This window comes from Sparus aurata, chromosome 24, assembly GCF_900880675.1.
Source record: "Sparus aurata chromosome 24, fSpaAur1.1, whole genome shotgun sequence".
Classification (NCBI taxonomy): Eukaryota; Metazoa; Chordata; class Actinopteri; order Spariformes; family Sparidae; genus Sparus; species Sparus aurata.
The window spans coordinates 18,329,170-18,345,472 of NC_044210.1; the positions used below are offsets into that span (position 1 = coordinate 18,329,170).

Genomic DNA, 16,303 nt, shown 5'->3' on the forward strand with positions numbered 1-16,303 from the left:
ACTGAACGGCTTTGTTGGCTGTGAACTCTTGACTTGTAAACACATCCGTTTGAACCGGGGTTAAAGATGTCGGGGAGAAAGGGGAAAAAAAAGAAAACGTAGCCTGGGGAGAGTGCACGTGGTAAACAGTTCACACACACACACACACACACACACACACAAATACACACCACAGCTTTTCCACAACACAATCTGGGGTCAGGATGCCAATCAGGGCAGGAAGCGTTTTGTTGTGGAGGCCACAGCGGCTGCTGAAGCCCAAAATTCACCAGCTGCTTCGACTATTTTTCACCATTTTTTTCACTTTCTTTACAAAAGCAGCTCTAATCATTGGTACTGAGGAGATAAAAACTGGTTTAAAAGAAGAAAACTTGAGAAAGAGATGTTACCTCTCAGCTTAATTTCTCCTCGCCAACCTCTCGTGCTCACAAATCCTGACTTCAGGGTTGCTTTGAGCTCAACAAAGCCTGCTGAAGCCATTTTTCATCGCCGTTGACAAAGGAGGGTTTGTTTGTCGACGGTTGAGTAAGAGGTGCGGCTCTTTCAGCACCTCGCTCCTTCAGCACAACGGCGTCTCTGTGTTTGCAGCGCCGTTCATCCACTTGTTCTCACCGCATGTGAGCGCCAGTGTGTTTACGCTTGCATCATCGGTTCTGAACGCAGCTTGCCAGAACAAACAGCGGAGGAGCCGCAGCTCGCCAACAAGACGCTCAAACGAGGGCTGAGCTGGAGGAGAGCCAGAGTTCCAACCAACACATAAAATCTATTATTTAATATTGGATAAGAGCTGAGTTTAAAGCACACACAACTTAAAACTAGTGCTGAAAGACCAGGATGTAGATACAAGGATGCGAGTTTTGCTGATTTTGCAAAGTTTGCTAAGATATGATCAGATTCAGGGTCATAAGATGATAAATTCTGCTAAAATAAGGCCAGAATTTAAGTTTTACATGTTCAAAAAACTAAGATCACCAACCGACGTCAGACAACACATGTCTGCTGAAGTTAGCATGCTAATCAGCTAGCCCCGGCCCGTCCTGTCTCCTGATACTGCTTTAGAAATTGGGGCAAAAATTGTGACTGGATCAACGTTTTCTTACACTGTGCAATTAAAAAAATGTTACTTCTTATTTTGACCATTTTTTTAAATAAGTTTCCTTTGTTTCTTCTTCTGTGTTTTTCTCAAAAGGTGACATGAAAAACAACAACACAAATCAATTAGATATAAATTTGCTAACTTTGTCTCAAAAGCCACAAAATTAGATGCAATCGACTACATGATAAATATTTAGTCAATGCTTTATTTAATTTAGTTTATACTCTTTGTATCCTGTTAATTTACAGTAATTTGCAGTTTATTTGAAGACGTGATGGTTTGTTTGTCCGTCTTCAGTCGGACGTCGTCCATCAGAGCGTGTTCGAGTTGATCCACACAGACGACCGAGGTCTGTTCAGACGGCAGCTCCACTTCGCTCTCAACCCCAATGGAACCCAGCAAGATGGCGTCGCAATGAGTCCCAGTAAGTCCAGTTGAACCTGAAACCTGTGGATAAAAACCTGAAGTAGCATCATCAAGGACATGAGTAATCGATTGGTTCTTTTCCTGCAGGTGAGCAGAACTCAGCGGAGATCACCAGCAACGTGATCACCTATGACCCAAAGGCCATCCCTCCGGAGAACTCGGCCTTCCTGGAGAGAAACTTCTGCTGCCGCTTCCGCTGCCTGCTCGACAACTCGTCCGGCTTCCTGGTAAAGCTCACAGATCATCAGTGTTTGATGCCATGATGTTTTAAAGGTGATGTCTAATCCGTCCTCCCTGTTCGTCTCCAGGCCCTGAATTTCCGCGGCCGCCTGAAGCTGATCCACGGTCAGAACCGGGTGTCCGAGGACGGGACGTTAATCCCACCGCAGCTCGCTCTATTCGCCATCGCCACGCCGATGCAGCCGCCGTCCATCCTAGAGATCCGCAACAAGACGCTGTTGTTCCAGACCAAACACAAGCTGGACTTCACCCCCATGGGCATCGACACCAGGTGGATGATTGTCTTTGACAGATTTAGATGTTCCTCCGTGTTTTTATATTACTCATCTTGACATTTAACCTGATTTCACTTGATCTTCTCCTGCCCCACAGAGGGAAGGTGGTTCTGGGTTACAATGAAGTCGAGCTCTGCATGAAAGGTTCAGGTTACAACTTCATCCACGCAGCAGACATGATGTACTGCGCCGAAAACCACATCAGAAGTAAGCTGAGTGTTATTTATTGATTATAAGCCCAAATATTTGCTCATTACAGCTCATTACATGTGAGAATTTTAACATGTTCTGATGAATATATCTGACTCTTTCTTTCTTCTCTCCAGTGATGAAAACAGGAGAAAGTGGTTTCACCTACTTCAGGCTGCTCAGTAAAACCAGGACCTGGATCTGGGTCCAGGCTAACGCCAGGCTGGTCTTCAAAGGAGGGAAGCCGGACTTCATCGTGGCCCGGCAGAAAGCTCTAACGTAGGTTAACAACCGGAATAAAGAATACTGCAACTGTTACACAGGGCTAGATCACCACCCTCTGGTAGTTTCATTTATCAAAAAGTGTGAAAAGTTTGCATCAGTAAAGGTGTTTTCTTCATTAGATTGGGCTTTTAGTTGCACAATGATGAAATAATCAATGATTAATTTAAAGTTTTTTCTGAAATGTGACATTTTGCTGCTTTTCTGTTTCATTTGACAATATTTTGTGACACTTGTAGCCTGAATAAGACGTCCATTAATCAAAAAACAATCAAAGAGATTCTATTGTTTCATTATTGGTAACATTTTACTTAAACTCCAGAAATATAGTATTTGAACAGACTATGGTAACATTTAATAAAAGGTCTAAAACACACAACAATGTAGTTTAAAAACTGGATTATAATAAACATGTAAGTTTCAGTTAATACATTATTATGCCAAAACAAATATACACATCAAGATTATCTACTGCGAATATAAAATGTGTCCTACATTGATAATTATGTGTTCATTCATTCATTTCTACATTTATTTATTTATGTATTTATCTACGCAAATGTATTTTACATTTGTAAGCGATGAATATTTTCATCTAGAAAATTATTTTCAGATATCTTTTTGTTTTGATACATTTATATATTTTTTTACTTCAGTTTTAAGTTTAGTTTAAATGAATGAATAAAAAACGTTTCTACGTTTGAAGCAGAACAGAGTCTCTTATATAGGAACAGGAGATTTTCTGCGCTCCATTCTAATTTTCTGTTGATCAGCCAATTGATTAATCAGCTGTTTGTTTCAGTTTGACGTAAAGCTTCTAAATTACTCACTTTTGTTTGTTTCCGTCACAGGAATGAAGAAGGCCTAGAACAACTGCGCCTCCGTCGGCAGCAGCTGCCATTCAGCTTTGCCACTGGAGAGGCGCTGCTGTACGATGTCGTCCCCACAATCGACCCCAACCCCCCGCCATGCTCCGCCCCCAAGCAGAGGAAGCTGGACAGCTACTCCGTCAGCCCAAACTCCATCCTGGGCTGCATGCTGAACCAGGACCAGTCACTCTACTGTGAACAAGACACTGCCAACAACCTCAACTCGCTCAACGACGTCGTCTTCCAAGACTCCCAAGCCACCGTCAGCGTGCCCGGAGACATCTGGCTGGAGACCACACCCAAACCTCTGGGAAACATGGTGAAGTCTGAGGCCACAGTTCAGGACATGATGGATACCCTGCAGCAGATCCTCGGGGACAACGATCTCAGCGATGCCCTGGATGTGGACCCGGATGAGCTGAAGAGCTGGGAGAACACCCTGCTGAAGATGAGCACCAACAGCTGCGAGATGAACGAAGACTTGAACGATATTCTCAACAACGACATCCTGACGTACGTAGAGGAGCAGCTCCAGAGGGAAGGCGGGCTCAAGTTGCCGGATCAGCTGGATGATATTCCGCCATGCCTCTCCACGTTGGACCTGCAGAACCAGAATCTTGACCAGTGTGAAGAGCAGGACTTTGGCTGGCCTCTGGAGCCACAAATACCAAACGGAGGGGACATGATCATCAGGCAACCAAATCCACTCATGGGAATGATGAAACTGACCCACATGGATCTTCATCAGATGGGTTCTTCTGGTCTCAATGGTCCGACCCTTCAGCAGATCACCTCCCAACAAACTCCTGATGGTCTTGGACAGGGCTCCACTGGCGCTCCAGTTTCCTTTAACCCCTCCTTGGTGGACTGTAGCGCTCAGAACCAACTGAGAACCTTACAGGTCAATGCCAAGGAGAACAACCTCGGAGCGTTCTCGCTCAGGCAACCCAATCAGATCCACCCAAACCAAATGACTCAGAACCAGCTCCAGATGAGGACGCCCAACCCTCAGATTGGCCTGCAGGACCAAACCGCCAATCCAGTCTTCAACTTTCAGGGCAACCAGTGGAACTCCTCAGTCCCAAACCAAGCCTTTGTAGAAACATACACCCAAAATATTTCAAACAAACCCGCTTTCACTGCAGATCCTCCTTTGACCAGCTGCCTGCAGGGACACTTTTCACTCCAGACACAAAACAGCCAGAATCAGAGCCTGTCATGGCCGCAGCAGCAGCAGCAGCAGCAGCCCCCGCTGATCACCAGTGGACACCAAATGGGTGCCTGCCTCAACCAAACGTCAGGGTTCCAGAGGAATCCCATTCCTGGTGTCGTCGCTGCTCAGAACGCCATCAACGGCAGGCCGATGTTCAGGACTCCAGAGACTTCAAACGTATCGTTTCCTATTCAGCAGAACATGGCGCCCTCGAGCAGTTGCATGTTCAGAAACGCCCCCCCTCCTGTGCCTGTAAATGGCGTCCAACCCATTCAGAGACTAAACCCCGCCAACAACCAGATTCCCTCCAAGCCTTCCTGTTTGTATCAGAGTCTTCCTGGAGGCGGATCCGTGCTGGGGGGGACAACCATCCCGAATCCTGATGAGGCGCCGCTGTCCTGCCAAATGAGCGCCGGTCTCAACCCGGACAGCCTGTTGGTACAACAGCAGTTCATAAACTTCAGTGAACAGACACAGGTAAACACTACATGAGAGAACTCAGAGATTTTAGACAGTGACCACAATCCACTTTGTAGACGGTATAGTTGAGTCATAGAGGCCCGCGTCCTTGACCTTCTTTGACTGTAACAACGTATCTTACATCATGATTGAGGTTTTAAACTTTCCTATATTTAGATTGCCATCTTTACACCTGGCCGAAGACTCCATGTTCATCCTGTTTTTTTTCTTTTTAAGATTTTTTTCTGGCATAGACACCTTTATTAAGCAGTAGACAGATAGGAAATATGGGAGAGAGAGGGGGAGGTGACATGCAGCAAAGGACCTCCGGCCGGAATCGAACCGGGGTCGGCTGCGTTTATGGCATGTGCTCTAACCACTCCACCATCTGCGCGCCCATATTCATCCTGTTTAAACCTTGTGTTCTTCTAACAGAATAGCCTGCTTCAATCCGTACTTGCTGGCGTTCATAAAAACACATTTTACGTATTCAGAACTCCATTTACAAATCGTGAAAAGAAACAGAAGCATAGAATGTTAAAAGGTGACATTCAGTACAGCCCTAATAACAAATGAAGAAATGAATCTTTGTAAAGTCAGACCTAACCACTGTCTTTTCTCGTTTCACAGGTCAACAGCCGTCCAGTTGTTGGGAACGGAGGTTTCCCCTTCTCGTCCTCGCTGCCCAATGGCAACGCCTACTACTCAGAGAACAAATAGGAATCAGCTGCTGTGATCAGGGACGTCAGAGGATCCAAACCCGGACTGTTTAAGACTCCTGTCTCTAAATGTCAAAGTGGAGTAGACTGAAGAACAGAAATGTGCCCGACAAGGAAAACAGGACGCCTCTCTTCTCGTCTTTCTTTTGATTTGGTGATGAAAACTTTTAAGAGTTCACGTGTTCGGTTTCAGGCCGGCTGGACGAGAAGAAGAAGAAGAAGAAGAAGAAGCAGATCAGTTTGGAGTTTGTGTATTTCAGATAGGCAATCTTGTCTTTGTAGCTGGTTGGATCGTACCAAAAGAAAAAAAAAAACAAAGAAGAAAGAAAACGGATGACTGGCATCAGTGGACTGTTTTTGATTTGAGACAACACAAGTAAGTCTCACAAACCATTTTCAGGTTTGTTTGTTTTTCCACCACATCGATGGATGAAAGTTTGGCTGCAACAGCATTGTCCTCTTTCTCTTGTGATTGCATACAAATGATCAGAAAAATCTTTTAGAGACTCCAGAGTGTCTCGTGTTTGTCATCTGGGAATATTTAGATGTCTGGGAATCAAAAGAAACTCCAGAAAGAAAAGTGTAGAAGAGTTTGAGGAGGTCTTTTCTCTTGTAAAACCCTGAAACTTACCCTCATGTGGCTTGTCCAAGTACAGTTTCTGGTTCAGTACTGCCCCCTTTGGACCGGAGGACACAACAACACCCACTGCAGCTACATTCAGTGAGAGCGGCAGTGATTGTGGTTGTTTTTCTCCCTCTGGTCACAAGAAATGATCCCATTCATGCTGGAAACTCTAGTCTGTGTGAAAGTGGAAGTTGGACCTCCTCCTCTTCTTCTTCTTCTTCTTCTTCATGGAATTTTGATGATTGTTTTATCATCTAGGAGCTCTCTAGTTATTCACAAACATCACAGTGTTGGAGAGGAACTCTAGCTTTGTTTTACAAGAGAAAAGACGTGAAGGGTGGCGACTAAAAGCCTCTGTGAAAGTTAACAGAAAGAAGCTCCTGTTGATCCTCTGCCGTCTGCGGTGCACAAACACAAACCTTCCTCCCTGAAAATCTGTTTGAGTTGTGAGCGCTCAGAAGGATAAAATGTCGACCGGTTTTGTTTTATTTGTGCTGTTTTTGTCCTTTTGATTAAGTTCATTTCAACTCTTTACTGTTCCCAGTGAGGGAGATTATTTGCTTTGCAGACAGGGTATATAAATAAAAAAACGCACAACAACGTCACAACATCATCCTGTAACAAGACCGTCTTTATGGTCCAAACATGAGATGATTCTGTGAAAACAGCTGCTCACTTGTGCCTCCTTCTATGTATTTGAAACGCATTCAGCCCGAGCTTCTTCTGTCATTGAGCCAGTTTTTCTTTTCTTTGATATTTCTGTGTTTTCCTGTTGTGCCTTAAACTGACAGCACTGTTTGAGACTTTAAAGGGACAGTCTGTCGACACTTTAAAACATTTCCACCGGGACAAAAAAAAAAAAAAAAAGATAGAACCAAAGTTAAACTTCAACAAGCCAACTGTTTTGCACTATTCCTTTAAAGTTTGCCAAAGCATAGCGAAGAGAAAAATAATCAACAGATCTGTTTCTGAGCTTTATTACAAAAAGAGATTCCGATAGCAACATAATTTGCACAAATTAAGATGATTTTAGTGATTTTAGACGGACTGGACCCTCCAGACTTTTTATTAGAACAGAATAGACCCAGTGAGAGTGAAAGCTTAACAGGAGGATCATTTTCTTTGAGCCTTTTCTGGTGGCTTCCTTCCGATTGGATTAAATTAAACAGAGTAATTAACGGCCAGGATGTTCAGTCATCAGTTTTTGACCCTCTCCTTTGTGTTTCCCACCTCAGATCTCCGTCCTCTTTCCTCCTTTCTGTCTTTGTGGTTTAATTTATCGACGTTCTCGCTCGGACTGTCCGGCAGCGAAACACAGAAGTAAAAACGGTTAAAAGGCAGCTATTGTATATTTTTTAAAACGAGGGGGGGAAAAAAAGGAAAAAGAAAAAGAACGCGAGTTAAACTTCAAGTGCCTTCGAATTGACCTCTTTGTGATTGTCTGTTGATCTTAAAAAAAAAAACTCAGCACTTAGATTGAAAAAGAAAAAGAAAGAAAGCCTCCAACACGCGTCGCTTCATCAGTACTGAGCCGCGGAAGCTGAAGTTCTGTGCAGAATACTTACAGCTTCCTCTGTGACGTGAAAACTTGAATATCTTTGACTTCAATACCAAAAAAAAAACAAGCCATGAAGCCATCTGTGGTGCTTTATTCTCGAGGATACCAAAGGGACAAGACGGAAACACACATCCACGCTTTCTGTCGACTGTCTGATGATTCTGATAGGAAACGGACCAGAACGTTTGTAGTCGTGGTTTCACAAACTGTGAAGATATGTTTATATTCACTAACGAAGCTGCGTTCACGTCATGTGGGAGTCATTTAGAGTTCCCAAGAAATGAAATAGAGACGATTTAAGGTCAGGAGTGCTTTCATGGATTTAAAATATGTCAATAAACACAGAAGAAGAAGAAAAGAGAGAAGGGAACAAGTCAACAAATATTAAATCATCGGCCGTTCTGACCCTCAGCTGTGCAGAAATTACAGACGAGGAAACTTATTTTTAAAAACAAAACATGAAATTATCAATCATCTTCAGAACATCCAGATATTTTTTTTTTAACCACAGTTATCCAAAAGGCTGTGGTGAAAGAACAACAGAGTAAAGACAGATGTACCCCAACAAACTACAATCAGGAAACAAGCTAGAAGTTTCTGAATTTATGAGGTGCACTTGAATGCACCGTGAAGTGGGAAAAATGGTGCCTTCCATCTGGTTCAAGTTTTGTGTGTTTACAGGAGTGTGTAGTTTGGATACGAGACAAACCACGTGACGTGGACGTTAGCAACAACCTGCCCCTTTCTCTAAGAGTCGTTGAGGGGCATTCTGGGTAATGTAGTGAACCACTAACTGCAGTAGAAGCAAAGGAGGCAGGCTGAGTTACAACTGCTTTGGCTCGGTTTTCCTTAAACGTGCGGAAAAATCTTAGTTTAAGGCTCATAAAAATATGTCTTTTTTTAATGTGTGTTGGAAAGAAAAATCGTAGTTTGTTTACTAAATGTTTTCTATTACTTAGTAACTTAAATATTACAGTAACTGTACATATTTAAAGGACAAAGTGATGATTGATTCTTAACAATCCGTGAAAGCTGAGCCAAAAGCTTTTGTTTCCCCAGATTTCTCCCCTCTGCACATCACCGTCGACGTCTTTTGTGAACTTGAACTTGAGTTTCGACGCGTTAAAGAACATTATGAGGTGCTATGACAAAAATCACCATGTGTGCCTTGACAGCAGTGTCACCAAAAAAATCTGAATTAGACCAAAAATCATCACAGATGGATCCGATCAGTACAAGCGTTGTCGAGTGCTTTCATTGAAATATGATAAAGAAATATAAATATATATCTTGTTGCTTGCTTCTAGATTTAAACAAAAAAAAAAAGCTTTGTACTTATTATACTTTTATTTTTCAAACCCTGGAGGCCAAGGCTCCACATTGCAGTATCTTTGTGTACCTGTATATAAATATATATATTTGATGTTTTTTTTCAAATATTGTCCTATATTGTGTATTTTAATGTTGTATTGCCTTAACCTGACTCACACCTATCATCATTTTTTTGTACATTTTCTGCACAGCATAAACATATGTAACCTCTTATAACGATGTTTTCTTTTTGTAACTCTTCAACTTATTATATTTTGTGGATTTGCCTTCAATATTTTGCCTTTTATCAGCGTATTGAGTGTTTGATCTTTTCATGCTGACCGTATTAAAGGTGATTTGATCACACAGCCTTACTGTTCATCTCTTTGTGGGTATTTTTACTCCTCAAATGTCAATATATTTAAAGGAAAGAGGTAAAAGACATTGGTTTAAATGAATTTTGTCATTTAAATTGTAGTTCTGATGACTGTGATGCTCTCCAGTGTCCACTAGAGGACATCGTAGCTCTAAGTGTAACTGCTCTTTAGTACATCTGCTCCTGTTTCACAATCTGCTCCCAGTTAAGCCTTTAATGGTTTCACTGCAGGAACAAACTGGGCCAGAAGGGATCAAACACAGTCTAATATTATCTTACTGTGACACACTGCATCATAAAGCAAGTACAATGTCCACAAAAGGGCTGGAAAACACTTGTATGTGTGTCAGAATGTACAAACCAGGAGTGACGCTTAACATTGTTAGATAGCAAACAGTAATATATCCTCCAATATACAACATTCACAGCTTTTACTTCAGGAACACTCGCATCTTCAAGGACTCTTAATAAATACAAATATAGTAAAGTAAAAAGTATAATGTGGCATCATATGTAAAAGATAAAAAAATATAATATTTTCCCCTGAAATGAATTGTTTTGAGATTAAACTATTTGGCTATCATGTTAACTAAGGAAGCAAACTAAAATTAGCCACATTTATAGAAATATGTATATAAAGATGAATTACACTGACAAACAGCTCAGTTAAGTGAAAGTGGACTAAGTAAAGCTAGCTAATATTAGCCATATTTATAGCTAACATTTGCCACATGTATCAAAATTAAAGATAAATCATACCAACTAACATAGCTGAATTTATTGATATAGAGTTAGCTAAATAAAACTAGCTAATATTAGCTACATTTATCGCAAACATCGCACACCTTTTGAAAATTAAAAATTAATCATATCAACAAACAGCTCAGTTTGTCAATAAAGTTAGCCAAGTAAAGGAAGCTAACATTAGCCACATCTACAGATGTTATTAACATTACATCGACAATCATAGTTGATCTTATAAATATGAAGTTACATCTATAGAAATTAAACATTTATCATGTTAGCAAACATAGCTCAGTACACAGTTAGCTAAGTTAAGCTAGCTTTATTTTTTATCTTTAGATGATAACACTTTTTAAAGCTAACGTTACATGCTCTCGCTTTAAATTGATAAAATGAAGTTAGCTTCTCTGAACTTCTGTATAAATCAATATGTAGGGTTAACCCTTCTACAAAATGACACCTCATTAAATGTTAATAAAAACAGAACAGCATAATTAATATAAAACATGTCAGTCATACCTGTTTGTTGTCGATAAATATCCGTACATTTTAAATTTTCGACCGTTTCTCGAATTTTCGAGAAGTCGACCGTTATTTTTCCCTACGTCACCTTTGACCCGCCGCGCGCTCCCGACGTCCAATCAGTGCTGGCGGAGGAAGAAGAGGGAGCGCGCGCAGGTTGTGGAGGAGGGAGGACGCAGGAGAGGAGAGGAGAGGAGAGGAGACAGGACGCAGGAGGAGAATTTAACTTTAACACGGTTCCATGTTGATATTCCGGCTCTGAACTCCAGGATGTGAAGTTCGAACGGAGGTTTGTTTTAAAACGTCAGCGGGATTCGAGGCGGCGGCAGCGGGACGACACGGACGAGATGACCGGAGAGAAACTGCGCTAACGTCCCCGGTACACTTCTCCTTCACCCGGGAGCTGTCATGTCATCTGATTTACACCGAGTTTACCGTTAAATGACCGATCTGTGGTCTTGTTTACGTTTTATCTCCTCTGTAAACCGACATGTTGGATTAACTCCCGTCTGAACTCGGCTGGTTGGGGTTTAACGCGAGTTTGAAGCGTTTCTGTCCGAGAACACATGAATCTGGTCCGACCGGTGTCTGTCCCACAGCTTCTACTGGACTCTACTGGACTCTCCTGATCTCGACTGGTCCCCTCTGGACTCTACTGGACTCTGCTGGTCCTCTCTGGACGCTACTGGACTCTGCTGGTCCCCTCTGGACTCTACTGGACTCTGCCGGAGCCTCCATCAGTTAAAGTTTATGGCTCCACTGTGATTAAATCCACATTCTCAACATGTATGCGGGACGGAAGAGGAGAAAACCTGCTCAGAAGGGGTGAGTCTGATTTATTAATGTGATTGAAAGATAAATTTAATGTTTTTTAACACTTATTCTGTTCATCCGAGACACACTTTACTGTTCCTGGTCACTTCATTTAGACTGACATCATCCAAAATGTCAAAACTTTGAAATCCCAGCAAATATATGGAAGCTCAAAATTGAAGTATTTGTACATAATAGAGCCAAATCCACATTTAAAATGAAATATTAACATTAATTATTAAATGATAATCTACCCTAAGCATCTGTCCCACATTACGTTCTGTAAAAAGAATAAAAAATGTAAACGATAATGATAATATCAGCACACATCCATTAATATGGAAGACCTGACGTGCTATTTGTACATAACGGACCCAAAATTGACATTTAAAATGAAATATTAAAACTAATTATTAAATTATAACCTATCCTAAGCATCTTTTCAGCATTATGTTCTATGAAAAGGAGTGAACAAATGAATAAATAATAATAATAATGGCACATGTGCATTTTATGGAAGCCCTAACATGCTATTTTAAAATAATGGACACAAAATTGACATCTCAAATGAAATATTAACATTATTTATTAAATAATAATCAACCCCAAGCATCTTTTTTATATTATGTTCTGTCAAAGAGATTAAAAATTAGAATAATAATGATAATATCAGCACATATCCATTAATATAGAAGCCCCAACATGTTTGTTTTTTTAATAATGGACCTAAAATCAACATTAAGATTAGATATTACCACTAATCATGAAATTGTAACCTTCCCCTTGCATCTTCTCTGTACTGTATTTTATAAAAATGTTAAATAAATAATAATTATAATCATATCAGCGCATATTCTTTTATATGAAAGCACTAACTTGCTATTTTAAATTATGGGCCCAAATTGAACTTGTGTATTTATTAGGCTATCATTTAATATTTATAATCTGGGGTGGATGATGATTTAATAATTATATTTATCTTTTTCTTTTTCAAATTAATAAATTAAAACCTGCCCCAGGTTGTAATAATTAAATTATAATCTGCCTCAAGCGCCTTTTTCCAGTAAAAAAAAAAAAAAGATAATTAAAATAAAATTAGGCTAATAATATCAGTGTCTACATAACAGACATTTAAAATAAAAAACTCTTGATATTAACACTCACACTTGAATAATAATGATGTAATATAATAAGGTAAAGATGCTTAAGATAGGTTATGAATTAATAATTAGACCTATGGGTTATAATAATTTAACCATTATTACATGTATAATTTAGTAATTATGATCTGGAGTAGGTTATAATTTAATAATTAGAATTTTTGATTTTCTCCCATATAATGATAAAAAAACTTACCTCAGAATATATCAAATAAGAACATTTCCTTATTTTGTTGCTTTTTCCTCAATTATGTTCCGTTAAAAAGAGAAAAAACATGTTATTTCAGTTTAGACAATAAAGTTTATTGTTAAACTGTAAAACATTCTGCCTCCCTCACAAACAGATCTTAGTCTAATATCGTAATCAGCCCTGAAATGAAGAAATATGTTGCAATTACCAGTTAATACTTTGTTAAAAAAATGTAATATTATTATGGTACAAGTTGAGTTTGTATATTTGTGAGATGTGGTAAAAAAAAAAAACATCTCGATCATTCTCATATTTTGCTCAGAAAATAAATAAATAAATTGAACAATTGTTCAATTAACAGAAAATGAATTGTCAGTGTTTAAATTCTGATAAAACAAATCTCTTAAGGTTTAATAATACCACTACCACGTGTTTAAACTGATACAATATCAACATCCGATTGTATTTAAAATACAGAAGTTGTTTGTTGTTATTATAAACTAAATAGCTCATGTTAGATAATGAAGCCGACTGATACTCGACGTTTGGAGCTGATATTAGGACGAAAACAGAAAACAATAAACTTTATTGATGCAATGAAACAGTAACTGGGAATTTAATAAATATAATGCACCCGAAGCATCGTGTTTCTGTGTTGTACTGGTGCATATCGACACAACATATACCCATATTTCTGTTTTGACTGATATTTAATGATAACAGCTGCTCTTGTTCGATTGATCCACTCGTCATTTAATAATTCAACAAGTTTCCAGTTAAATTCTGTAGATTTTAAAAATTCTTAGACAACATCATGAATGGACCGTCGTTATATATATTCATTAATGAGTTATTCTTGTTCTCAGACATTTTATACACCAATAATCAACCATAAAGTCAGCTGACGTAATAGTTTATATTCATGAGGCTTCATGCGAATGAACTAAACTGTGTGGAGTCATTTCAACATCAAGTCATATATCATGTTATTTCTTTAACATCCAGAGTCAAGCCGGCGCCGACCGAAGCCACCAAGTCCAACCCGTCCAAACGCCACCGCGACCGTCTGAACTCGGAGCTGGACCGGCTCGCCAGCCTGCTGCCTTTCCCCGAAGACGTCATCTCCAGCCTGGACAAACTGTCCATCCTGAGGCTCAGCGTCAGCTTCCTGCGCACCAAGAGCTTCTTCTCCGGTAGGACAACACCAGAACACTGACTCTGGACCAGTTAAACACCAGAACACTGACTCTGGACCAGTTCAACACCAGAACACTGACTCTGGACCAGTTCAACACCAGAACACTGACTCTGGACCAGTTCAACACCAGAACACTGACTCTGGACCAGTTAAACACCAGAACTCTGACTCTGGACCAGTTAAACACCAGAACACTGACTCTGGACCAGTTAAACACCAGAACTCTGACTCTGGACCAGTTAAACACCAGAACTCTGACTCTGGACCAGTTAAACACCAGAACACTGACTCTGGACCAGTTCAACACCAGAACATCGACTCTTTAACAGTTAAACACCAGAACTCTGACTCTTTAACAGTTAAACACCAGAACACTGACTCTGGACCAGTTAACCACCAGAACACTGACTCTGGACCAGTTCAACACCAGAACTCTGACTCTGGACCAGTTAAACACCAGAACTTTGACTCTTTAACAGTTCAACACCAGAACTCTGACTCTGGACCAGTTAAACACCAGAACTCTGACTCTAGACCAGTTAAACACCAGAACACTGACTCTAGACCAGTTAAACACCAGAACACTGACTCTGGACCAGTTAAACACCAGAACACTGACTCTGGACCAGTTAACCACCAGAACACTGACTCTGGACCAGTTAAACACCAGAACTCTGACTCTGGACCAGTTAAACACCAGAACACTGACTCTTTACCGGTTAAACACCAGAACTCTGACTCTGGACCAGTTAAACACCAGAACTCTGACTCTGGACCAGTTAAACACCAGAACTCTGACTCTGGACCAGTTAAACACCAGAACACTGACTCTTTACTGGTTAAACACCAGAACTCTGACTCTTTACTGGTTAAACACCAGAACTCTGACTCTGGACCAGTTAAACACCAGAACACTGACTCTTTACTGGTTAAACACCAGAACTCTGACTCTGGACCAGTTAAACACCAGAACACTGACTCTGGACCAGTTAAACACCAGAACTCTGACTCTGGACCAGTTAAACACCAGAACTCTGACTCTGGACCAGTTAAACACCAGAACACTGACTCTTTACTGGTTAAACACCAGAACTCTGACTCTTTACTGGTTAAACACCAGAACTCTGACTCTTTACTGGTTAAACACCAGAACTCTGACTCTGGACCAGTTAAACACCAGAACTCTGACTCTTTACTGGTTAAACACCAGAACTCTGACTCTTTACTGGTTAAACACCAGAACTCTGACTCTTTACTGGTTCAACACCAGAACTCTGACTCTTTACTGGTTCAACACCAGAACTCTGACTCTTTACTGGTTAAACACCAGAACACTGACTCTTTACTGGTTCAACACCAGAACTCTGACTCTTTACTGGTTAAACACCAGAACTCTGACTCTTTACTGGTTCAACACCAGAACTCTGACTCTTTACTGGTTCAACACCAGAACTCTGACTCTTTACTGGTTAAACACCAGAACACTGACTCTGGACCAGTTAAACACCAGAACTCTGACTCTCAGAGGACTCGTGGAGGTGTGTTGTGTTTTGCAGACGACACTGATCAGAGCAACAGTAAAACTTTATTACTGGGAGCACAGCGGCTCCTAACTGAACGTTTTAGGAGCACAATAACAGAATTTTGGGGCGCAAACCGTAAATCAATTATATTGACTATACAATATATATATATATATATAATATATGTTATATAATATAATAATTAAGAAATGATTAAATGTTGAGTTCAGTTTGACGCCGTTCTTCTTTGCAGGTCGAGTTGTCCTTCATATTTGGTAACAGGTAGTTCTTCCTTGGCAACAAAAACATTTTGTTGTGTTCCCCACATGTTGACGGTGTCGACTGCAAAATTAGCAGTTCATGGAATTTGTCTCTCTGAGAAATTTAACCAGTCAAATTCGTGCAGCTGTTCTTCAAGAAAACTGTATTTTCTGCCGTTTTTCGTCTGTGCTAAAACCAGCTGAATTGCTGCTCTGCCAGAAATAGCAGTCCTGCTTATTTGTTCTGGAGGGCTC

General features: G+C 40.4%; 2 protein-coding genes across 9 annotated transcripts in view; both read left to right on the forward strand.

Annotated features, from left to right (window-relative positions):
• LOC115577017 (aryl hydrocarbon receptor-like) overlaps positions 1–9,633 on the forward strand; it is a 63,319-nt gene extending 53,686 nt beyond the window's left edge. Inside the window, exons 5-11 of the mRNA XM_030409773.1 lie at positions 1,394–1,520; positions 1,610–1,749; positions 1,831–2,033; positions 2,135–2,244; positions 2,364–2,505; positions 3,360–5,067; positions 5,680–9,633. Coding sequence (XP_030265633.1) covers positions 1,394–1,520; positions 1,610–1,749; positions 1,831–2,033; positions 2,135–2,244; positions 2,364–2,505; positions 3,360–5,067; positions 5,680–5,769 — 2,520 coding nt within the window. The 3' untranslated portion in view covers positions 5,770–9,633. The remainder of the gene's footprint in view (positions 1–1,393; positions 1,521–1,609; positions 1,750–1,830; positions 2,034–2,134; positions 2,245–2,363; positions 2,506–3,359; positions 5,068–5,679) is intronic.
• Positions 9,634–11,050: 1,417 nt separating this feature from the next.
• Positions 11,051–16,303, forward strand: part of ahr1b (aryl hydrocarbon receptor 1b) — a 43,110-nt gene continuing 37,857 nt past the window's right edge. For all 8 annotated transcript variants that reach the window (XR_003982998.1, XR_003982999.1, XR_003983000.1 and 5 more), the window contains exons 1-2: positions 11,051–11,729; positions 14,073–14,260. Coding sequence is in view for 2 of the 8 variants with exons in the window: in XM_030409781.1 (XP_030265641.1) it covers positions 11,689–11,729; positions 14,073–14,260 (229 nt within the window). In the remaining 6 variants the exon portion in view is untranslated. The remainder of the gene's footprint in view (positions 11,730–14,072; positions 14,261–16,303) is intronic.